General features: G+C 36.1%; 1 protein-coding gene across 1 annotated transcript; it reads right to left on the reverse strand.

Annotated features, from left to right (window-relative positions):
• Positions 1-5,621: 5,621 nt before the first annotated feature.
• Positions 5,622-25,897, reverse strand: LOC121422466 (cytochrome b-c1 complex subunit 2, mitochondrial-like). The gene is made up of 12 exons (XM_041617533.1): positions 25,790-25,897; positions 15,952-16,020; positions 15,446-15,595; positions 14,692-14,813; positions 13,973-14,097; positions 13,467-13,622; positions 12,040-12,126; positions 10,804-11,009; positions 10,091-10,171; positions 8,193-8,269; positions 7,496-7,649; positions 5,622-6,338 (listed from the first exon to the last, which is right to left on the reverse strand). The coding sequence occupies exons 1-12, from the start codon at positions 25,829-25,831 to the stop codon at positions 6,246-6,248; spliced, it is 1,362 nt and encodes a 453-aa protein (XP_041473467.1). The 5' UTR covers positions 25,832-25,897; the 3' UTR covers positions 5,622-6,245.
• Positions 25,898-26,424: the final 527 nt, after the last annotated feature.

The following is a 26,424-nucleotide window of genomic DNA, read 5'->3' on the forward strand; positions in this document are numbered from 1 at the left end:
AATTGCTACCATTTTCATTGTCTTTTATGATACAAAATATGTAGATAGCGTATTGGAAAAGCTTTGTATCAAGCATCACTAGAACACTTTTTATATATATATATATTTCTTAATCGTGCATATCATGTTTGTTTAAAGTGCGGTGCAGTAAAATATTCTACATACACTCAAGTAAAAAAAATCTAATTTAGTTGATTTAGTTGAGATCGACTTTTTTTTTTAAATGGCTGTATGTTTTGATAGATCGAAACAAAAACACTATTAAGCAGTGACATACATATGGGGGGGGGGGCTTGGGGTTCTTACCACCTCCCCCATTTTTTTCACGACCAATTAAAAAAGGAGGAAATAAAACAGAAAGAGAAAATGGTAAAATATAATATTATTTTTTCTGAATATCAAAGAAAACGGAAACCCAATTCAAGTACCACATAAAATAATTAAAAAATACAGGATAAGCAAAATAAATCCACTTGTATTCTATTAAATGAAGTTGGGCTTCTTCAGGTTCGAAGTCTCTGGATTTACATCGCCATTTTCGCGGGGTTATATAGTTCAAAATTGTGACGACAACGACGAACTTCATCTCTAATACGATTGCCTATTATAGATTCTATTTTACCAATAATAAATCCAATATACATATACGCATTAAACTCATGAAAATATTGTTCCAAATGTGTTTGATATTATTGTCTCGAAATTCGATTTGATGAATTTTGATGCTAAATTTTACACCCTCATCTACATTTTTCAAATTGGCTATAATTTTGCCAATTTGGAAATCTTACTTGGTGCAAAATCTAATATAACCTTGGTAATGATTTCAATGTTGACGAAGCGACGCCGCGGCGTCACCGCCATCGCCGAAGGAAGAGTAGTCTCGTTCTGCTATGCAGGCGATACAAAAACGGTCGTTTACCAACGATTCGTATCAGGAATAGAATAAGATAAAACATTTTTTTGAAAAAGCGAACCTTTTTGTGTGTGTTTCACCGTTTCCTAAAAGGAGAATCTATTTCAGGGTATTATTTTGCTGTTTTCTCTGCATAATGGAAATTTAGCAATCTTTTAATGTTCTTTTGTTTGTTTTTGTTTTTAGGGAAAAGGACTAATCGCTCATTTGTAATTAGTTTTTGCTTTGACTAATCTGTGCAAAATCAGAAAAAACCCGAATCATCCGACGGTATATACATTGACTAATATTGTCAAATCTAAATACATGGCAAAAAAGGAAGGGAGACACCGCGTAGGAAGGGGCAGTGAACAATAGCCCCGCCCCCCCCCCCCACACACACACACTGACACAAACACACACATGATGTTTTCAAGTAGGGGGAGAGTTTTTAAAAAAGGAGTCTCGCATTACAACGGCTGTTTTGGGGTCGTGTAATTCTATAATACACCTATTGTTTTGAGAAAAATGAAGACGTCACTTTTAGGTCGTATCACCCTCCCTCCTCGAAATTTGATGGTATTACAACAACCGGCATAGGGGAGATAAGAATTGTTAATCACCTCACCATTTAAAGCCAGGGTAATAATAGCCAAATTATTTGGAAGTGTATAGGGACGTTATATCATAATGTGATACAAAGAACTGCATTATTTTTATCAGGGGCGGCGATTCTGGGGGGCACAGAGCCCACACTTTTTGAAGCACTGAAAAGAACCCTTTTTATGAAAAATGCCCCTAATAAATGTATACTTCGCCCCTTACACATGAGGAGTACCCGTTTCAGGTGTTACCAATTGCCCCCTTGCCTCATTGTCAGTGCCCTTTCTCGAATCAGTGTAACCAAGAAAAGTGCCCCTCACGAATGTGTTCTGTACATGCCCCTTTCATACCTGAGAAGGACCTGTTTTATGCCATTAGCATGTACCCTTTTTCCTGCTTATAGGTGCCCCTTCTCGTATAAGTACCCCTTTTTAACCAAGAAATGTGCCCCTCACGAACATGTTCTGTGCTCCTTCCACCTGAGGACCGTTTTATGTGTTAACGAGTGCCCCTTTGTAACAAGTAAATACTAATCTCATTTTTATAATTTTATAGTTATGAAGGAAAAAAAAATTGTAAGAATAATTATATGTGCCTTAAGTTTCATGAGTCATGGGAGTGGGGTAGATAAGCAGTGGCATACATATGCCCCCAAAAAAATCACAACCCCCCAAAAAATAATGAGAAAAGGAAAGAGAGAATGGTGAAATTTAATATATTCTACTGAATATTATGTCAAAATCTATCACACAATTGGATTTTCAAAATGTCATCTTTTTGCTTGCTCGCCGTGTAAATGTTATGTGATACAACATATCTAGCCCCCTCATAATTTGGGGGCTCATTACACCACTCTAATTAAGTCATTTTTCTTTGTTTTACGACAGTGCCCTTTCGAAAGAAAAAGGTGCTCTCTTTTCCCTGTTCCCCCTTTCAACTTTGCTCTGCCCCCCGATTATTATCATCATTTGAATAAACATTTTCAGTTGATGACGGGCTCGTCTTTTTCCCGCGGCCCCATCCATTGTTTTCCAGGTTAAACGAGCATACTTTTTTAATTACACATATTTTAAACAATTATGCCCATGGGGAAAACCTCTTTTAATTTCGCTTCCTTTTCCATTTATTTGATTTAGGAGGGAAAAATATTAGGCTCCCAGATTGAAGGTTCGGAGTTCAAAAGAAATCCAACCTTGATACCAATGTTGTGTGAGAATGAGGAGAAAAATAAGTGAATCAAAATATTGAAAGTTTGAAATAAATTAAATTTGCAATAAAAAAAATGGCTGTTTTGAAAACGAGATCACAAAGACTATGTAAATTTCAAATTGGCAACTGGGTAGGATATTATTACAATAGGGACGACTTTTCAAGTTAGACCATGTACTTAATTATTATCAGGTATCAGTGCTTTTCGTATTAGTACCTACCCCCTCGGGCAATAATGAAAATATATCATACAGGTGGCATCCGTCCTCGTGAACAAAAAAATATATACTTATGAAAAACAAGTGGAGCGCCTCTGGCATTCCCACCTGCATCGCGAGATTCAATATAGCAGCAGTGCTGACTTTGAAATCTACTATAAAATAATTATTCACAAAAACACCATTCATATGATAAAATACTACCTTCATTGACAATAAATGACATTTGACCTTGATCATGCAACCGAAGACTTGTCAGTGATACTTGATTACCCCTATATCCAAATTTTGTAGACTATATCTATAAACTTTTAAAGTTATGACGGCAAACTAATAATTACCTCCAAAATGGCCAAAGTTCAATGACCTCAAATGATTTTGACTTTGGTCATGTGACCTGAAACTCGCATCAGATGTTCAGTGATCCTCGACTACTATTATGCCCTAGTTTTATGAACTAGATACAAATCCTTTCAGAGTTTTGATGGTTATTCAACAAATACCCCAAACATGGCCAAAGTCCACTGACCTTAGTCATGTGACCTGAAACTAGCACATGATTTTCAGTGATACTTGCTTACTCTTATGTCCAAGTGTTATGAACTAGACCAATACTATTACATAGTTATGGTGGTAATTCAAGATACCTCCCAACATGGCCAAAGTTCATTGACCTTTGACCTTGTTCATCCCTGAAATTAGCACAGGATGTTCAGTGATACTTGATTACTCTTATTCCAAGTTTCATGAATCAGATCCATAAACTTTTAAAGTTATGATGGTAATTCAACAAATACCCCCAACTTGAACTAGCACAGGATGTTAAGTGATACTTGATTACTCTTGTATCCAAGTTTTATGAACTAGACCATTAAACTTTCAAAGTTATAATGGTAATTCAACAAAAAACCCGAACATGACCAAAGTTCATTGACCTTAAATGACCTTTGACCTTGGTCATGTGACTTGAAACTCAGGCAGGATATTCAGTAATACTTGATTAACCTTATGTCTAAGTTTCATGAACTAGGTTCTTATATTTTTTTAAGTTATGATGACATTTCAAAAAACTTAACCTCAGGTTAAGATTTTGTGTTGAAGCCGCCGTCGTTGGAAAAGCAGCGCCTGTAGTCTCACTCTGCTCTGCAGGCGAGACAAAAATAATATTTGAACCATGTTCTGTATTGGAGTAAATGGAAGAGTAGTCCTTCCACTAGCTGCTGCCAATTCAATGTCTCCATATGTAGAGTGATTACCAATTTTAACAACTTTTAAAATTTATAACATTCTTATTGTGTCCGATATTATTCAAAATTTCACCTATCTACTGGTCTGATTTTTTCCCCTCAGAACATCTTTTATTTGAGTTATATTCCAATTAAAGAGGGGTAAGAGTAAAATCGCAACTCATGTGTCTTCCCAGGGACAGTTTCATCAACATTTTTGTCTGACAAGATGTCAGACGCCTTCATTCTGATTGGCTGAGAGCCACTGTTACTATAGTAACTGTTGGATAAAATGGGAATTGTCAGATAAAATGTTTGACAAGTCCTTTCATGAAACGCTCTCACTTTGGGTCCATTTTTCTTCATTTTCTCATTCTTGTCTCTCTCTCTTCACTTTATTGCTGGAAAAGTGAGCCAAGAATGTGGAATGAGACTGTTCCAGCCCCTTTTTGTTTATCTTTCTTACCCCCCTTCCCTATTATATGTTTAAGGGGATTTGTGCAGGGCCGTTTTCTTCCCCCCCCCCTTCATTTCATTTCATTTTCCTTTTTTTTGAAAGGGGGGGGGCAGCAATTAAGGTTCCAAGCCTTAGAATCCAATGACACCAAAGTATCTGTTTGTATAAATACAAAATATGTGCCAAAGGATTCTGGAAGAAATTGTGTAATTGCTGAGAAATTAAGCACAGGATTCGGGTCAAGCGTCAGGCCAACATTCAAAGCAATAATAATACACTGTCCCACGTGCGCTTATCTGTGCTGGTGATCTTCAGTGTGAACATTTTTAAAGTAGCTTTCAAGATTTCACAAAGTTCAGTTTATGCAACTGTACCAGCTCTAGATCTTCCATTATATAGTGAAAATTAAGCCTGGTTTTACTGACTTTCTTGTGAAATCAGTGTTTACTGCAACTACAGTACTTGCATTAATCTTTTATGTCAGTGATTTGTATATTTGTGTATTTTTAACTGTGGAAATAAAATTTGAATTTGAAAATCTAATTTATATGTATATGTATTATGAACTATCTCATTAAGGCATAATTTGTGACATGACAGGAGGCATTTGTTAAATGAGCCCTTAAACCTTTGTTAACTGATCTGACCACCAAGTTCCTCCGCACAAATGATTGTGACTATGCCGCCACAATTATTTTTTACTGCACCATTTGCTGACCTCTTACTCTTCAAGTCTTGCATATATTTTGAGACAAAATTTGAGATGCCCGGGTAAGCGGTTACGAAAACACGCAACATTTAGTATGTGCATGTCAGGCCCAAACTTGCACATAAACGTGCCCTTCATCAATCAAATTACATTTCAGCAGCTTTAAAATCAGCTTGTATTTGCCAAGAACAGGTCTTGTCTAACAGGTCCTATTCGCAGTATTCTGTATAGATGCATTCAGAGTGAATACAGATCATAAAATGCCATTCAAGATCAAAGGAAATACAACAAAAGAAAATTTCAAGTCAGTTTTCATTTTATTTCGTCATGTCAGTAAACTCCTTGCTTATAGCATTTGAACAAGACAAAAATGAAAATATTTCAATGACGATTCCTTTTTCTCCATTTCTTTTTTTTTCACAGCTGTATGTTTGGTAATATCACAAAATTTACACAGGTACATTTCTGGTATTTGAAAGTGTATGATATGAAGAGAGATATCAGTCTGTCTTTGAAATATAAGATTGGGAGAGAGGATTACATTTTTTTGTTCATAACTCAAAACATCTATCAAATCCGCAATATAAAGTCTTTATCATCAGGAAAATAGATTTGGCCAACTTGTTTCGATTAACATTGTTATCTACTATCAAAGCACACAGATAAACAAGAGGCATAGTGCATGTGCATAAGTGGTAATTATTATTCAATATTTAAATATATTCATATTTTTCTTGATTTAAAATGCTGACAGATTACTCACAAGGTTTGCATGAATCACTGTTTCTAAAAATCTTCAGTTCTGTCAACAGGGCTTTTGAACATCACTTTCAAATAGAACAACTCTCTGAATTCATAGCTCAATAGACACAAAAGAAGGAAAATCCTGTACATCTAACTATAATTTATTCTACGATAGAGGGAGCTCTCATGGTGTCAGAAGCTGGTCCATGTACGGGGTATTGATGAGGTTGCCACTGGCTGCCATTGAACGTTTGCCGTTGAAGATACGCTTGGCAACCTGTGAAGTTTGGGAAAGAAAGAGAAAGAGGATAGAAGTGTCATTTGGCATACTACCTTGCACATATCACAAGCAGCACATGTCTCCAGATACTTTCAGTGAATATGTGTAATACAGATAGAGTAACTGGTCAAACGGACGCAAATTAATGTCCTAGTTTATGGACATTCTATGCAAGCACATGCTTGGTTTTCCAAGAATTTGTGAAACATGCCCCAATGATCTCTTTAAAAAGTAAAATGGAACAAAAGAGTAATATGAAAAAAATTAACTATGATTCACTGAAAAACCCACTGAAAAATATGTGATACATTGTTTCAAATAGGAGAGATGAAGATAGAAAAAAGACAGATAAATGTAAATAAAGATATTTTTTTAAAGATAAAGAAAATATGCATTAAGGAAGGCCAAGAACAGATTGAAATAACTGGATTGAGTCCAGTGAAAAACCACAAATAATTAATAATTAATGAGACATGAGATTTTTTGCAGAATTTGATGTTATAGTTTTGTAGATAATGCCATGGGTAACGCGTGTGCCAATTTTCGTCGCGATCGCGCGATCCACGGCCGAGATCATAAGGGGGGGCTGAATCAGCCCCCCCCCCCCCGTCTTCTTAGGCGTCGAAATAGCCCAGTCTATTTAGGGTTAAAGAAGTAATCATATGTAAAAAAAAAAAGTGCATAGAGACGTTATTTATAATGTGTTATATGCTATACAAGAACTTACTATTATTAAAGTTATGCCAAATGTAACTTGCCTGTACACCTCAGTGCAGTGATAACATAAACATATTTGATAGAAGATCTGGTTACTAGGGCTTGAACAGAAATGTCTTCAAGGAGTACACCCATTACTTATCCTCAGCAGGGCATCGTAAATTTGGTCTCAAAAGATGCGCAAGTCTTCGAAAAAAGACTGGTAAAAAAAAATTGCCCAGTGGAATGGTTGCGGAAAATGTCCAGGGGGGATGATTACCCCCCCCCGGTGGTTTTAGGGTTAACATATCCTCAGCAGTGATACCAATAACTGCCTTCACAACATCAACAAGGTTGATCTTGCATGAAGTGCTTAATCAACAGTATCTTCAAGCCGATAGCCAACAAATGTCTCGAAATAACCAAGGCATAAGAATTTCCTGCAGAACAGTACTCACCCTTGACACATCTTCAGCAGTGATACCATCAACCGCCTTGACAACATCAGCAGGACTGACATATGACCCAGCATGAAGGGCTTGAACAGCGATGTCTTCCAGGAGAGCATCTTGGTTCTCAAGGTTCATGAAGACGGCAGCCTTCAGTTGATTCCTAAAAAAGGAAAATGGGGATTAACTGGTGGACAAGCCTAATGTACTACGTATGAGCGTGACATGCTTGCCATCAACTTTGAACATGATAAATGGACCCAATCTAATATAGCAATGTGGTTAGAGCAAATACAGTCTGTTTTTTTTTCAATATACCAATTAGAACAAAATTCCTACCTTTCGCTTGTTGTAGATATAAATATGTCCTTAAGAATGGGAAAGTGCTTTATTTTCCCCTGAATCATTATTGTTTTCTGTGATAATCCAATTAAATGATGAGTTTACAAAAATACATGATATCCAAGCTGAAAATTAACAAGCAAATGTTCATTGGGAGTCATTTGATTCACCCATTGACTACCCAAATCTGTCATTCCCACAGGCTATGTACAGGAACCGTACAGTTCTAGTAGTCAATGGGTTAATCAAATTCACTCTCCAAAGGGTGGACTTTCCCATTTCTGGGTGAACATAAAAAAAGGAACAATTTACAACTACATAATTGATGGGAACAGGGTTTGTAGTTAGTAAAAAGGAGTCTTACTTTGCTCTCTGAAGGTCTTGGGCACTGACATTTCCTTTCGTCATTGCTCCAAACTGTTCCATCAGGGATTTCAGCACCTATTAAAGAGACAAGAATTAGAAGACGATAATCCCATGCCATCTAAAGGGTTTGTTAAGATTATGAGAGCTTAAAAATAATTAAAAAAATCATATTTAACTAAAAAATCTTCCAATTAATAATCTGAAATAGAACAAAAAATATGATGAAGATTTTTTAGAAGAAAATATCTGTTACTGATTTGTGTAATCCATGATTTTTTAAAATGAAATATGCTTCAGATATGCTGCATTTTACATCATGAGTGAAAAGGCATACCATTATGTTAGTGCAAGAACTCCCTTAGCAAAACATTGATGCAGAAATACCCAAACATAATGCAATATGTGCGCTGATAAGGGCATTTTTTAGCGCAACAATCGTCAGTCTGTTGTAGTGAGGTCGGCAAAAAAAAAGAAGAAATAACTACTTGAAAACTTGATAATTCACCATTTTAAACATGTGCTCGTAGACAAGAATTTACTTGTTCTTTTCATGCAAAAACATACAGGCCCAACAGTGATTTTTACCATCTGGGAACGTCGGACTGGCACTAGTGTATCATATACTTTATATTATACACTTCTCTGTGTATAATACATACTCCATGATTTGAAAATTTAAAAAAAAGTAACAAATCATACAAAAAAACTATTGGCATGTTCATAGCAAATAAGAGGAACAAATACTCTAACAAGTGGAACGCCTCTGGCAGTCTCGCCTGCATTATGCAATTTGATATAGCAGCAGTGCTTCCTTTGAAAAACAGCTAATGAATAATTATTCACACAAGAAAACACTAATGATAATAAAATATTATGTCAATTGACCCAAATGACCTTTGATCATGTGACCTAAGACATGTGCAAAACAATCATTCATACTTGATTACCCTTACATGTATGTCGATGTTTCATGAGCAAGTACCATAAACTTCCTAAGTTATAATGACATTTCAAAAACTTAACCAAGGTTAAGATTTCAATGTTGATAACGCCGCGGTCGCCGCCGACCTCGGAAAAACGACGCCTATAGTCTCGCTCTGCTATGCAGGCGAGACAAAAATTGGAATGGTTGGCATGCCTGCTTTAAGGGCTTTATCTTTAAACAAATTACACACACTGTTAATATATATGGCTCTTTTAGCTCACACAAGTCACTAGATCCATATAAAACACACAAATCAAATGGACCACTGTACTTACAGTATGAACTCATTCATATTTCTAAAGATATATTTCTAAACACTTGAAATCTTTCCTAAGGCAAGTCAGACATGTCAAATGAATGCATACGGATGAATCATCTTAAGTTGAATTTCTTGGAACCACAGAAATCTGTTCTACTTGGGCAAGATTCATCTTCAAAGATGTAATGAACAAACATTCTGCATATTCTGGTCAGAAATAACACTTTGAATTAGGCAATTATTTGACTAATGGAGCATCTGCTTTACTAGATTATCATCAATGCAGTCCACAGCTTGGGTGTAAGTTAATTCAGTCTATAAAGCTTCTGCCTGTCGAACCAAAGTACGTTCAAGTCCATTCCGGCCAGATGACTGAAGCCTGCATTGTGTGTACAGCGGAAAAACACTGTCCCTCAGATAGGGTGCTAAAAGGAGGCCCCGTACAGAGGAGAGTCACCATCTTTGTGCGTTAACAACCCACTGCACTGTTCATATAAGAGTAGAGGGAAACCCAGGTCAAGTGGTCCACCTGCATTCCCCCCCCCCCCCCCACCAAATCATTTATAATTCAGTTCACTATTCCCAGGCACAGGTGATGCCAAATAAATAATAAAAGTTTTGATTAAAAAAAAGAAAATTAAGAGAAGCTTACGGGAGCCATATCACTTGGCTGGGTGATGGCAAAGAATCCGAAGAGGCCAGAGTCTGAGTATGGTAGGTTGAAACAGTTCACCTAAAAAACAATGAAAGGGTTACAAAAAAATCACATTAGGAATCAAAATTATGCTGGGTGATAATTGGGTCTACAGTTGTAGACTAGGGTGAAAAGGAGGTACCTTGAAAGATTCCCCACATCTTGGGGGTGTTTCACAAATATTTAAGTTTGATTCTGAGTCACACTTATATTTTAGTTGCGTACGGTATGTAAAGCACCACCGTATTCGTCAGATCATGCGCAAAATGAAGAATATTCACAAATACACAACTCGTATGACAATAAAAAATAAAATCATTGGCTCTATACGTGATTGGCCACATATGACCTTTAACCTTGATCATGTGACCTAAGACTTGTGCAACTTCAGGGGGATATTTTTCACAATTTACTTCCTAAGTCTGCAGTATTGGATAAGCTTTTAACTGCAAGTGATACTTGTTGAACTAGATCCAAAAACTCTGCTATGAAGGCGGGACAATTGACAATTTTGTACATTATGTCACAAAGTGCACAGATTTGATTGCGATTTCATGGACAATAGCCAAGATCTTTGGGGTGGTGTAGGCCCTAAGCATCCAGTCTTTTCAGCCTCCAAGGTATCCCCCCATTCTCATTAGGATTAAAACTTTTGTACAAAGGAATCTTACAGCGTGAGGGAGTGAAGAAGCCTTTGCGGCTGCCTGGCTGGCCTTGGATGTGGCTAGGTTGCTTCCTCTCTTGATGTACGGTGCAGAGCCCATCAGCTGGTGGAGGATACCAGTGACAAGAAGGTCCTTGCTTGATAGATTGGCGCCCTCTACGCCCAAGGCAGCATAGGCAAGGGGGCTACTGCACTGGTTCCTCAGCTCACCACCTGACAGAAAGGCAAGTGAAAGTGATGCTGGTTAGGCATACAGCCAATGGAGAATCACAACAGTATAGATAGCAAAGTTTGATTCAGGCAAAAAAAATATATATATATATATTTTGGGGGACTACTTATACAGTCAAGGATAATCACAACTGTACTGACACTAGAGTGTTATTCAGGGGGAAAAATAATTTCCGGTGGGCTACTTTTCATAATTTCCTTCCTATTCTGTACCTTTGGATAAGTTTTTATTTGCAATGAATGGATGGGGATTTTCCAGAGCTCCTCTTTTTTAGTTTCCACAATTCTTTTCAGCATTTTGGGGCAGAAACTGCCGCGCAGCCCCATGTTTCTTTCCCCCTGATGTGATAGGTAAATAGCATGTAACAAGACACCAAGTAAATGGACTGTTATTATTTTTTTTATACAAAAACAGAAGAAGGAAAGAAAGACAAATGTTTTCATCATAAAAGACAGGCAGTATTCTCAGCATGGGAGGTGTTTTATAAAGCTTTTTCGAAAGTTATGCAAAACCTTACAAATACTGAAACCCGGTAAGCAAAATATATAGGTCACAGTCAAATGAGCATATCCTGGGGCCCATCTTACAAAGAATTGTTATTTATCTGGTCGATCGCAGCTATGGAAAGCCAGCAAAGTCAAAATATAAAATGCATGTTTGTTAAAAAAAATTCTAGATTTGATTGTATATCCATATATAAATTGATTTCTTGACAATTTGGTGTGTTCTCCTTAGTTTACAAAGGACAGTTTGCAAATTTCCTGAAGAAAAAATTATGACAGTGATAGATTTCCATAGAGTTATGACTGATTTTATCAATCATACCTTTTTGCAAGACGGGGCCCTGGAATACACATTGTTGATTTTATTTTTTTTTAAGATGTAAATACAATGACTTGTCATAACACATTAAGGGCAAATTGCAAATATATTTTACAATTTGCTCTTAAGAAATTCTGTGACATGTACCTAGCCTGCCATCCAAATTTCATACAAAGAGACCATGCTCACCTGAATATTTTGCAGCTGGAGTTGAGGGGTCACCTCGTTGAAGATCAAAGGACTCCCCAAAGGTCTTCAAGTCACTGTGATCAACACCTAGAAGATCAAAAAAGTCCAAGAGGACAACTGATTTATGGCATCCACAAGGGCATTTGCAGTAGAAGGAAAACATGGAAGCACTCAAATTTGCAGGAGAGATAATTTAAAGGGAAGTATGTTGTTTATTCATGATTGGAAGGCTATCATAGAAGCTTGACAGTCATGATATTACATTTAAGTATGGAACACATGTATCTGTTCACACCAACAGAAAAAATCTTTTCACTCATTTATAAATGTTTAATTGTATGAAAAGTGTTAATTTGATATAAAATATGTAGGCTTTGTGTAGTAGAGTATGGAAAATGTAGTGGTTTTTGGAGTGTTTGGAGAAGTAGATGATGGACAGTCTCTAGGATCCTGCACGAACAATAAACAGATTACCAACATGAACAATGGCTGGTCTATTCACACTGTAAAGCGATATAACCTCTTAACTGGGGTGGTACAGGAGGATCAATTTATGACAGGATGTGACGTTTGTATTTGAGCAAAACCAACTACTTGACCACAGCCAAAACAAAACAAATAAATAAGCTACCACCATGTTCCACTGTGATTCCTACATATAAAGGAGCTGAGATTACACCAAAAGCATGGTTACTTTATTTCAAAACAATGAAAATTTTTAAAAATATTTTAACAATTTTGTCCTCATATATTTGAACATTGGCCTTATACAAATTGTTAAAGGATTATTTTCCATAACATAAAAGAAATCAATTCCCTAATAAATAAGTAAACAACAGGAAGTAGCAAGAAACTTATTGTATCTGATTGTAAATTTGCTATTGATACACAAATGCTGACTTATTTTATTCAACTTTCTGTTCTAAGGAGCAGAACAGCAATCAATTCTAGCACTTATCACTGATTTGTAGAAGTATAATTGACTTGTAATTGCTTGAGGTTTTGTGAGCCACCTCTACACCATTTTGTTCTAACTGAAATAATGAATTAGATGGAAGTCTTTTTTGAAGCAATTCAGCATGCTTTCTATTTTAGTATCTTGTTGCTCAGCTGGGTTTCAAAAAATTGCTATGAAAGACAAAGCTACATTTCTACAACAAGGGCCTGTTTCATAAAGACAACTACTATAACTATATTGAAGTAACTTCCATGGAACCCTTGATTGTGATTGGCTGCTGAGCCCTGTAACCATGGTACTTATAATCACTGCAAAGTTATACAGTCATAACTCTTTTTATGAAAAGGGTCCCAAATCTGCTCTCGGCCAATGGTCCCTTTAAAAAAATTTACCATTACATCTCGTAACTATTCACTACTGATACATTTTGTGAAATAGGGTCCTTCAAAGCAAGAAGTTTTCCTCTTACCGATGCCAACAATAGCCATGTTCTCAGCGGTGTAGCGGCTGCTGACGTAGTCTTTCAGCATTTGGGTGGTGTGCTTTCCGACCATGTACTGGGGCGCATAGATGGAACGACCAAGGGTATCCCTGTACGCAGCACTGTGAAGTTGCTCCATAACATCTGCAATTTCAAGAATTTTATTTGTAATGGCTGCATCATTACTTTGATGTACAAGACAAATTGACTAGCCCCAAACCAAGAATAAGTCACCAAAGAAGTTGCTTTGTAAATAGGTTAAATAGTCATTTATCCTTCAAAAAGCAAACATTAGAAAATGATTACATCTGAAAGAGTAATTCTTCTTCTTTATACTTAAAAATTTGAACTTGTAAAAGAATGAAAGACAAGATACAAGATTTACTTTGGCATCACTTTCTTGTTGACTACTTTACGTTAAATGTTGGTCTCAGACATAAATAATCATATACAATTGATACATGTCTGATAAAACTCGAACACACACTACTCACTGAGTTGGAGCTGATCATTGTAGCAAGATAGATCAAAGAGTAATCTCTGACTGTTGTCCTTCACTTCCCAAGGCCTGAACTCTTGCCCTGTTGACACATTCTTGAGGTAGAACATTCCAGTGTCCCTATGGATTAACAAAGAAAAAATATTTAATACTAGTACTACTTACTACTACTACTACTACAGTCCTTCACGTTTATAATTTTGTTGAGCTCAATAAATCACTCTCCTTATTTTTTTGAGGAGCTCAACTGAGCTCCTCAGAATCGCTCTCCTTGAGCTCAAATCAATTCACTACATTGCATGTACGATAAATTGTAGATTTTTCGTAACACCGTACATGCAATAGCTGTGTAGCTATTAATTAATATGTGGTGAAACTAGGCCTGGGTCAGTACGTTTACAAAATATCGCGCTCCTAAAAAAAAAAAAAAAAAATAGGAAAAAAATTGCTAAAATTTCACTTACATCTTCAAATCCATGAAATGGCCATCTATTTTCCATAATTCCTTGAAATTATTTTGATTTAGTTGATAACTATCAGAAAAATGAAGAATGTTCACCTCTTTCCCGACTGATTTGAACTTACTCTCGATAAATATTGTAGTCCCACATGTAGACTTCAGTGGTGTTGCAATGAAAATCTACATATGGGACTACAATATTTACCGAGTTCAAATTCAAATCAGGAGAGAAAGGATAGGTTTGTTAGACTTACAGTTGATCTCTTAGACATCGGATGCTGTATGTGACATGTTCTCTTGATGTACTTGTTTCAAGTGAACCTCCTACCTCTTCCAAACCTCGGGTAATGCTGAGGGCTGAAGCACCACTTGTTGTCTGAAATAATGAGAAAACAGTGGTCAGCATATTTATACCCAACAAAAATACTTAATAATGGTGGCAAGGTACGTAAAAGGACATGTATCAATCAGGACTATTCAATTGTATTATCATTTCAAAAAGGGGGGAGGGGGTATTATAAATATCACTGTAGATGATTTCCATGGCAATGCAGTTTCCAACACATGGAAAATTGGTCTTGTATGTTTTTAACCTCATGATCAATGTTTTTGCCAAAGTAAGTAGTTTGATCTGCAATGACGTTTCTTTGGTTTTTTGCTATATCATTCTGTCTCAGTGGCAGGGGCAACACCATTTCCGACACATGTGGAAAAATGAGTGTTGCACACTTTACCTCAAGAACTTTGTGTGCCAAATTTTATGAGCATAGGTGATAAATTGAGTAAGTAGTTCAATCTGCAACATTTGTAATGGACTGCCTGCCCGCTCGCCTATAAGCTGATCCCTAATGTATTTATACACTGTGACCCATTCAAACTTTGTTTGGATGGGGGGTTTTAAAAATGTTCTTCAGCCATTTTCGCCAAACCAAATGTGTGTGAAATAAGAAATGAGTGAGTCCAGCACAATCCATCAAAGTTGGGGTACAGAACCAGGCACAGACTTACCAAATGGCCAAATGCTCGTAAACAATGTGATGCACCAAGGTTTTCAACACCCTCGTACCTGGAGCCAGCCTTGACAATTACTGCTAATCTTGAGACAGGAGAGTTGTTTTCCAGCGAGGCTACGGTCAGCCCGCTTGGAAGTTTGGTTACCTAGGGGGAAAGTGAATAGAAGTACTATGTAAAGGGGTAATGATTGATAAAATGTAGCATTTATACATGTTTAGCATATCTAATAACCGTAAATGCCAATGTACATGTACCTTACAAAATTCTTAAACATCAATAAATCATGAAATTCTTTCTGTAATAATGTATTTTCTTTGAGTGTGTGTGTGTGCTTCTGCAATGGAATACTAATGAGTTTTAATAATTACATGTAGCTTGAATTCTAGGCATTAAGTTTTCTGGGGTTTTTGTGTGTTTTGAATGACATGCTAAATGTAATTTTTTAAACATCATTCTCATGTGTGACTCCTGTGGTGAAAAAAAGGGAATGCTGATCATACCTGAACTTCATTTCTCTCTGCTTCCGCTTGTCTAGCTTGTGTGGCAGCTTGTGCAGAGAACCACCGTCTCTGTGAACACAAAGATTGAAGGATAAAGACATTGTCAAAATAAAAGTAATGTGTACATATAGACAGAAAAGTATGTTGTTTACAGGGCCCGTCTCACAAAGAGTTACGATTGATCCGATCAACCTATGGAAAGCCAGCAAACGTCAACATCTACATTGTAAAATACATGAATGAATAAATAAATAAATCATAAATATTTATTGGCTAAAGCAAGTATTTTACAATTCATGAAATTCATCAGCCGATTGATTTTTTTTCTTTTAAATTGGCACTGCTTATGATATCGTCGACCTCTCTTGTAACTAGACTACAAACAAAAAAGGAAAATGGTGACAAGATCACCAGTGAGTATCTGCTCATCTTCTTACATTATTTTTCTTAAAGGTCAAGTCCACCTCAGAAAAATGTTGATTTGAATCAATAGAGAAAAATCAGACAAGCACAATGCTGAAAATTTCATCAAAATCGGATGTAAAATAAGAAAGTTATGACATTTCAAAGTTTCGCTTATTTTCAACAAAATAGTTATATGAACGAGCCAGTTACATCCAAATGAGAGAGTCGATGATGTCACTCACTCACTACCGGTATTTCTTTTGTTTTTTATTGTTTGAATTATACAATATTTCAATTTTTACGAATTTGACGATTAGGACCTCCTTGCCTGAAGCACAAAATGTTAAAATAATGGAATTCCACGTATTCAGGGAGGAATGAAACTTCATTTCACATGACAATGACGAGAAAATAAAAATATTTCATATTTCATATAATAAAATACAAAAGAAATAGTGAGTGAGTGATGTCATCAACTCTCTCATTTGGATGTAACTGGCTCGTTCATATAACTATTTTGTTGAAAATAAGCGAAACTTTAAAATGCCATAACTTTCTTATTTTACATCCAATTTTGATGAAATTTTCAGTGTAAATGCTTGGTGAATTTATCTCTTTTTATTCAAATCAAGTTTTTGTTGGGGTGGACTTGTCCTTTAATATTGGGAATATTTCTAGTGTAAAAAAAAATGGAATATACATAATGGGGGGATTAAGTGTTATTTTCCATTTACATAATTTTGTCGCTATCAAGTTACACAAATCAAGTATTTTGGAGCAACATTGTTTTCTCCAAAAACTCTCCTTCGTGTGGCCCTATGCTTTGCCATGCCAGGCGTCAGTGGGGAGTAAGCTTACGTAGAGTAGATGACTTATACTCCCCAGACGCCACCAGGCTAGGTATATATGTACATGTATAGTGAGTGATTGTATTATCGACCGGCCTTGTATTACCGAACGCGCGCATCATATGCGTCAGAAAATAATAAAAAACACTCAAACCATTGCAACATCGTTCCAAAGTCAACTTGAATAGAAAATATGATGAAAAATGATCAAAAACACAATTTCGAAGTCTTTATATCCTCAAAACAATAAAATATGGTCAAAATAGCTCATCAGTGACTTTGTTTTCTCAACTTTTCCCTTAGAAAACACACCTTCGGTAATACCATACCTTTTTCATGTGACCAAAATATTTCACTTGCGAAGAGAGGTCCGATTGGAAGTAGACCAAAAGTTTCGGTCTCTGTTATTTTGGTTGGTCAGCTGAACTCTGTTGGCTTCACTCACCAAATACAGAGACCGAAGATCTAGCCCGATCTGTACAGGGGACTCAATGACCATATGTTTATGTACTTAAGATCGGATAAACGGGGAAGTGAATTTGCGCGACAGCCGAGGTAAATCACTGTTTTTGTTCCTTTTAACTTGATTTTTCTCTGTTTTTTGGCAATTAATGCCAAGAGGAAATATTAATTTGCATTTTGGTCGTGTTAATTATCAAAACTTTTATTCATTAAAGACAAAAATTGAAGAGCCCCGACGGGGGGTTTTGCATTTTGCGTCTGTGTACGAGGAGAAATTTTTAAAAAAATGTTAACAAACTCCTCGAAACAGACGGCTGCTAGCTGTCTAGATTGGAAGCTGATGTCGTAAAAATGAAAAACAATTTCGGCAAAATTTCTGCATAGCCATGGCCATAGGCTCTATTTATATTTTGTAAAATTGTAGGTATTTGTGTATTATGGTGAAAGTTTGGTGAATTTTATTAGGCACTTCAGTCGGGCGCGCGATCGCGCGGACAAAGCGCTAGACGTCGATTTTTGCATTGCAGTGAATGGCAGGCGTATGTCTAACACACACAGTTCGCTCCGCTCGGCACTTCGGCCGAGTGCTTGAGTTGCATTCGGATTTTGGCCGAAAAGACAGAGTCATTTTCTTCCTTTATTTCTGTGATTTTGATTGGTCAAAACTTCTCGCAGTTGCTTCGAACATCTTCGGTAAACGTCGGAAATACTATAACACAGAGTTACACTTACCTTCTTGCGAGGGAAGGACCTAATATCGAAGCATTTATTTTTCTTTGCTTGAAATTTCCTTCTTGTAATCATCAGATCTCTTGATAACTTTGGTCATTTATAAGTTTATATATTTGAGAACATTTTGTGAAATTTTAATCGAATTTGGTCCGTAGAGAGACTCCGAATATGAGCTTCAAATTTGAGTGTCATGAGGTGTTTGCGAATCTGACTTGACGATCGAGCAGGGTAGTTTTGACCGTGTGCGCGATCGCGAGAAGCTGTGTGTGACGTCATCCCCGTTGCGATGGGCATCGAGATTAGTCTGGATTTTCAGACACATTTCGTTTTGTTCGTTGTATATATTTTTTTAAATTACGATTTGAGCTCTATTTATTATGAAATTTGAATTGTTTTTTGAAAATTAATTTGTAGATTTTTTGCGAAATATGTATTAAGACAAAAAACTGCGAGTAAAATTCAAGAATTTTGATTGATAAGGGATTGTTTTGTATCAATGCGTCTGAATGCATAGAATATGGAATTGTCAACGGAAGTCGTATTTTTAAATGGCACAGAAAGCCTTTGAATTTAAAAATACATGTTTAAGATGTGTTTCATGAATTTGATATCTGATTTATGGACCTTTGTTTTGGTGTTAATTATTAGTTTGAAGACAATAATGAGGCAATAGTAATGAGACATTAATAATAATTAGACAATAAATGTTGAGACAATTATAATAATTATTATTACAATAATCATTATTATAAAAGGATTTCAATTATAATATAATAATTATGATTGTAATAATTATTGAGACAATGTTAATGAGACATCAATAATAATTATAAAATAATTATAATTACATAGATAATAACAATTCTAGTATTTATTGACAATAATAATTATTATTACAGTAATCATTATAATAAACTAATTGTAATTACAATCACAATGATAGTACTTTTAGTTGTAATAATTACTGAGACAATAATATTAATGAGATATCAGTAATAATCATAACAATACTCATAATCAAAATAAATGTAATTGTAGAAATGATTATAATTATAGTAATTATAATTATAGGCCTTATAATTATTGAGACAATGATACATTGTAACTAATATTACAATAATTATAAAATAATTATAATGATAACAATTACAATGAAAGTAATTATAATTGTAATAATTACTGAGACAGTAATATTGATAAGTCATCAATAATAATGATTATAAAAATGATTATAATTATAAAAATAATCATAATTACGATTAAAGGCCTTATAATTATTGAGACAATACAATAATAATTATTACAAAAGAATTATAATGATAACAATAATAATGTAAGTAATTATAATTGTAATAATTACTGAGACAGTAATATTGATAAGTCATCAAAAATAATTATTGTCATCAAATTATTTTAATTATAATTATAAAAATAATCATAATTATAATTAAAGGCCTTATAATTTTTGAGACAATAATAACTTTTATTTCAATAATAATTATAACAATTATTACTATAACAATAGTAATTTTTATTGTAATAATTATTTAGAAAATAATATTAATGAAACAAAAATAATTATTATTATGATAATAATAATAATCATAATAAAAATTGGGACAATAATGAAACGATGATGAGACAATAATAATATCAACAATTTTATTGAGACCACAATAACAATAATGAGATAATAGACAATTGAAATCAATCTGTTTTTATTTTTTCAAGAAATCCTAAGATTATTATTTTAATTCTCTTCTTTGATTACAAATTATATTAATTGAAAACTTAATTTCTAATGTTCAAGCAAAGAAAATCAATATCAAGTCATGTTTACCCTGTGCACAAACCTACCACAGGGCAATTACCCCGAAATAGGCATAGGTAGCGATGCCACATCATTTTAAAATATCTACTGTATACATATGTTGTGACCATTCATTTTGAAGCTTGTGACCTGCTCTTCATAAGACTACGTTTTTTTCTTAATATATGCAAATTAGGCAAATATCTAATTAAATCCCCTGTAATGCACGCATATCATTAACAAGTGGAATGCCTCTGGCCGTCTCACCTGCATCACGCGGTTCAATATAGCAGCAGTGCTGACTTTGAATACTACTCTAACTCGCACAAGATGTTCAGTGATACATGGTTACTCTTATGTCCACTTTTTATGAACTAGACCAATAAACTTACAGAGATATGATGGTTATTCACCAAAAAACCCCAACATGGCCAAAGTTCATTGACCTTACATGACCTTTGACCATGATCATGTGACGTGAAACTCAAACAGGATATTCAGTGATACTTGATTACTCTTATGTACAAGTTTCATGAATCAGATCCATAAACTTTCAAAGTTATGATGGTAATTCAACAGATACACCCAATTCGGCCAAAGTTCATTGACCTTTGACCTTGGTCATGTGACCTGAAATGTGCACAGGATGTTCAGTGATACTTGATTACTCTAATGTCCAAGTTTAATGAACTAGCCCAATAAACTTCCAAAGTTATGATGGTAATTCAACAGATACCCCCGATTCGGCCAAAGTTCATTGACCCTAATGACCTTTGACCTTAATCATGAGACCTGAAACTTGCACAAAATTTTCAGTGATGCTTGATTACTATTATGTCCAAGTTTCATGAATCAGATCCATAAATTTTCAAAGTTATGATGGGAATTCAACAGATATCTCCAATTCGGCCAAAGTTCATTGACCCTAAATGACCTTTGACCTTGGTCATGTGACGTGAAACTCATGCAGGATGTTCAGTGATACTTGATTAACCTTATGTCCAAGTTTCATGAACTAGGTCCATATATTTTCTAAGTTATGATGACATTTCAAAAACTTAACCACAGGTTAAGATTTCGATGTTGATTCCTCCAACATGGTCTAAGTTCATTGACCCTAAATGACCTTTGACCTTGGTCATGTGACATGAAACTCTAATAGGATGTTCAGTAATACTTGATTAACCTTATGGCCAAGTTTCATGAACTAGGTCCATATACTTTCTAAGTTATGATGTCATTTCAAAAACTTAACCTCAGGTTAAGATTTGATGTTGACGCCGCCGCCGTCGCCGCCGCCGCCGCCGTCGGAAAAGCGGCGCCTATAGTCTCACTTTGCTTCGCAGGTGAGACAAAAATGTCTGCCGCTCATACGGAATGTGTATTTGCCTTTGTAGTTTCACCCATGCTAGTGATTTTGAGATAATTAACCACCAAATATGTCAATTGGCCCATTCTTTGATTAAACCAATATATAATATTAAAAAAAGAGTGTTTCATATAATTAAATATGCAAATTTAAAATACCATATATCTTTATGTAAATGAGGTTATGATGCAAAGCCAATGATACGCATATTGTAAACATGTATGTTAAAAATATTTCTTTTCAAACTACATGTATGAGGAAATTAACCACCAACAATATGTCAAGTGGCCTATTCCTTGATTAAACTATTATAATATATTAATATTCAAACAGAATACATGTATTTAAATATGCAAATGCATATGCAAATGAGATTATGATGCAATATAGTACAATATATGTTACAATGATGATGTTTGTTCTTGTGTATGGCATTTCATTACAAATAAATTGGATAATAGTATCATCATCAGTGATATGATGTTCAATTGCACAAGAACAAATTCATAGAATATTATCTTCTACATGTACAAAAAGTGGTAAATATGCAAATGAGACGAATATGTAATGAACAATTCAAGTGCAGAAGTACTTGTCCAGCTGCATTCATTACCAAATTTATGCTTCTTCATGCTTTGTATACATGTATATTTGTATAATACAACTTGATATTATTTTTTATTAAGTACTAAAATGCAGTTTACATTTTCTTTTGTTTACATGTAAAAGCTCTGTACAATTCAGTTTATGCTTCTAACATTCTTGAAATGAAATACCATTATACTGATTATTATCATTATGCAAGAAACTTGCCTGATCCCTGATCAATGAATTGGTCAGTGGTAAAGTATTCCACACACGTATCATCTGCATTTCAAAGACGATCGAATGTTCACTTGTGAAAAGATGTATTCTGTTATACTATTTTTCCCCCAAACAAGTATATTCAACATCGAGAATATTACAAGATCGCCTTTCTGGCCTTCCAAAGTGATTTGGTAAGGTTGGACAAGTTAGAGAAGGCTAAAAAAAAATATTGGGTCGGGGGCCACGGGCCGGGATGGGGGAGGGGGGCCAGGGGCCGGTAAGGTTGGACAAGTTAAAGAAAGCTATAAAAAAAAAAAAAATTGGGTCAGGGGCCATGGACCGGTATGGGGGCCAGGGACCAGTAAGGTTGGACAAGTTAAAGAAAGCTAAAAAAAAAATTGGGTCGGGCCACTGGCCGGGATGGGGGAGGGGGGCCAGGGACCAGTAAGGTTGGACAAGTAAAGAAAAATAAAAAAATTAAAAAAAATAGAAAAATTGGGTCAAGGGCCACGGGCCGTGATGGGGGGAGGGGGGCCAGGGGTCGGTAAGATTGGACAAGTTAAAGAAAGCTAAAAAAAAAAAAAAAAAAATGGGTCAGGGGCCATTGGCCGGGATGGGGCCAGGGACCAGTAAGGTTGGACAAGTTAAAGAAAACTAAAAAAAAAAAAAAAATTTGGTCAGGGGGGGGTGGGGGGCCAGGGGCCGGTAAGGTTGGACAAATTAAAGAAAGCTACAAATAAAAAAGAAATAAAAAAATTGGGTCGGGGCCAAGGGGCCGGGATGGGCTGCCAGGGGCCGGGATGGGGTGCCAGGGGCCGGTAAGGTTGGACAAGTTAAAGAAAGCTAAAAAAAAATTGGGCTGGTGGGGGGGCAGGGGCTGGGATGGGGGGCGGGGGCCAGTAACATTTGACGGCTTAAAGGTAGCTAAAAAAAAATGGGTCGGGATAGGTAGGGGCCGCCGGGCCGGTGACGTTGGACAAGTACCGATAATGGGTAGCCCCCCCAAAAAATGGGGTCAGGGGGCAAGGGCCAATAAAGTTTGGGGTCCGTGTTACAGGCCCTCTCTCAAAAAAAAAAGAAATATGGTTGGGACAAGTAATAATGGCAATTATGGGTGAGGGGCGGGTTGCAAACATATAGGCCACGCAGGGGCCTGGGGCAAATTATGGAAGGGGTAAACATAGATCTAGACATAATCAGGCAAAAAACAAAAAAAAATGGGGCCTTGGACCATAATCAGGGTTTAAAAGGGCAAGAAAGGTACATCACCATCTGTTACATAATCACCAAAAACCAAACAACCCTACTCAACAGACTATACAGTCTCTGTATTGACCCTGAATTTTCCAGATTGGGGACAGTGCAAGCCCTTATCTTTCCCGCTGGCGGTAATTCGCGGTTTGCTAATTGGTAACAAGTTTGGTATCATTACAAAGCTTAGAATTCAAAGAATCTCATGATGCTGGGAGTTTTTTGGGTTTTTTATGTGTAGGGGTACGATAAAGGGGTCAAAACATTCATGTCATCATCAAATCACCATATCAACAAAATCTCAACAAATCATGATATCAAAATGCAAAAAAAATCAGATTTTTTAGACATAATTTCAGAGCAAAAGTACTAAACTAACGATTCAAATTGCCACAAACACTGGTGGAAGTCAAAATCTTGTGTGTCACATGATTATGACATGAGCAGTACTATCCACTTTTGGCTTCTGAGATTCAAAATGGCCGCGCGCATCGTACGATCAGGCAGGTTTCAAGACACATTTCAAGAGCAAAATATCTGGCGATTCTAACCTCAAATCAGAATGTAAAGTGAAAATTTCCTATTTTAATTTAATAATCTTCGGATTTTTGTGGGTCAGAGTGTTACTGAATTAATATTTAAAGACTGGAAAAGAGTTTTCTGAGACCATGTTTTACACAGGGGCAGAGCATACCGATGCGAACGCGCGGCTGGTTTGGCATCGCTAGCATAGGTTTACAGTATTACAGTGTAGTTGTCCGGTGGGGGGGGGTAATTGTCTGGGGGGGTGGGGGGATTGTCGTGGGGGTGGGGGAATTGTCCAGGGGTAGTTGCCCTTGAACCAAAGACATCATATGCCAATATGTCAAATCAATCTGAGTACCGGTACATGTACTTTAAGATATATTAAAAGATAGTATGATGGGGTGTCCAAACTTCGCGCACTTTTCAAAAATATTCATCAGGCTTAATTTTGTCCACAAATTATTCATAATTTATACAAAACCAATTCAAGAAATAGTTACCACATTGACGGCAAGATCGTAAACTATAAAATCATGGACGAAAATGTAAAGTAGGTCACTGGGTTTCGCCGGTATCGCGATCTCAAAATTCTATTCCGATCGGTGAATGCGGGCTGTGCTGGAAAAACGTTCAGAAAAAGTGTGACCTAACTTCGCGCACCAAAGCTTTTGTGGAGATTTAAACAAAAACTCAAGTTCAAAAAGTGAAATATTTATATCAGATTGATGGCAAAATGCTATGGAATCGGTTAGTACCACATTTAACTCACATTTTTTATGATTTCTGCTTGTAAAATGGTGATATCGTGATGCTTGATGCTTTCTTCAAAACGGGCGCTAACGGTGACAAATTTGCCGATCTTTTGCCAATATTTTCATGAATACTGGACTAATCCTAAAGAAACTTTCAGCGAAGGGTAATTTTAGGTCGCTTTTCACATTGATGATGTCAGATTTTAAGGATATTGGCTAGTTTTGGAGATAATGACCGTCCGCGAAGTTTGGACACGCGCGAAGTTTGGACTCACTGCCATACAATTCCCCATAAGCTATGTGTTATAAATGTGCCATGCCCAAAACAAAGAAAATAATAAGATTTCGCAATCTTCTTTTGTCCACAAAAAGCCCTGTTTTTTCATCACAAAGATGACAATAACTTGACTTCTAGACATCGGAATTTGAAAATTCAAACAGTTTTGTGAATTGTAGATATAGGGCCTCATTCATTGTGAGCCTATCAAATATGCTGGAACAGTCTTTCCTAATTTTCACCTGAAGTGCCTAATTTTATTGGAATAATGTGTTTGATATGATCAGATTCATGAAAAGTGTTCGGTAATACGATACACTACCACACTCTTTCACAAAGTTCAAACGTTCGCGTCCGTGTTTCTTGATCATGAACAAGCACCCGAGCACCGCGCCGCGGCCGGAAAAGCCGGCGCTCCCGATCCAATTCTGTCCGAGACGGAACACCTGCAGGCTCGCGACACAATACCGGCGTTTTCCGATAAATAATTTAGAGAACATTACCACTAAAATTGAAAATGAAATAAATCAAAAATATTTGGAACCTGTAGATTACTTAAATACAAAGCACGTATGTGACATACATTGATTTTAAACTTACCGAAAGCGAGACAATTGTTGGTCTGAATGTGGAAACAGACATAATTTCCCCTCTGCTAGATCGTAACAAGATGGCAGCAGCGGATTTTTGAGTCTGCTACCGCCCTCTATTGAAAATGATTATGCAACATTTGATTTGCAGGCTCCAGCGCAGCTGGGAGGGAGAGGAGGGGGGAGGGGGGCGGCTAGTACAACCATCTTTATTTAAACCCTTCTATCAGTGAAAAAGAGGGAAGAAAAGGATTAGGTTAGGGTCGTGGACAATTTTAAAGGGAGTGAAAAATCTTTAAAATTGTGGGGCCCCTAACCGGGGATCGACTAATGAGCGACCTATATTTTTGTCTGGTTTTATTATAATTTTGTTCTTCATGTTATGATCACTAGAACAAACCAACAACAAAAAAAATGACAAAGATTAACATCAAACCAATATCCAATTACAAGGTGCTATAATTTAAAGAAAATGCAGGGTCTTAAATGAAAAGCCTAAAACTAATAACTGCACTGAAAGAAAAAATTTCAGTAAATTGCTTATAACATTGAAAAAAAAATGTCGAGCAAAATCATGTTTTGTCACGGTGATTTTTCTTGTTTTTTCCAGCATGTTTCTGAAAACATCAGAGCACTGCAGCATTC

Source organism: Lytechinus variegatus, chromosome 10 (genome assembly GCF_018143015.1).
Source record: "Lytechinus variegatus isolate NC3 chromosome 10, Lvar_3.0, whole genome shotgun sequence".
In the NCBI taxonomy this organism is placed as follows: domain Eukaryota; kingdom Metazoa; phylum Echinodermata; class Echinoidea; order Temnopleuroida; family Toxopneustidae; genus Lytechinus; species Lytechinus variegatus.

What these genes read in the sequence shown, in the direction of transcription:
- LOC121422466 (XM_041617533.1), bottom strand. Translation starts at nt 25,831, where the DNA reads ATGTCTGTTTCCACATTCAGACCAACAATTGTCTCGCTTTCG. An exon ending in CAACAATTGTCTCGCTTTCG is followed by an intron (nt 16,021 to 25,789) that starts GTAAGTTTAAAA and finishes TTGTGTTCACAG; the next exon opens with AGACGGTGGTTCTCTGCACA. An exon ending in AGCCAAGTGATATGGCTCCC is followed by an intron (nt 8,270 to 10,090) that starts GTAAGCTTCTCT and finishes TCTCTTTAATAG; the next exon opens with GTGCTGAAATCCCTGATGGA.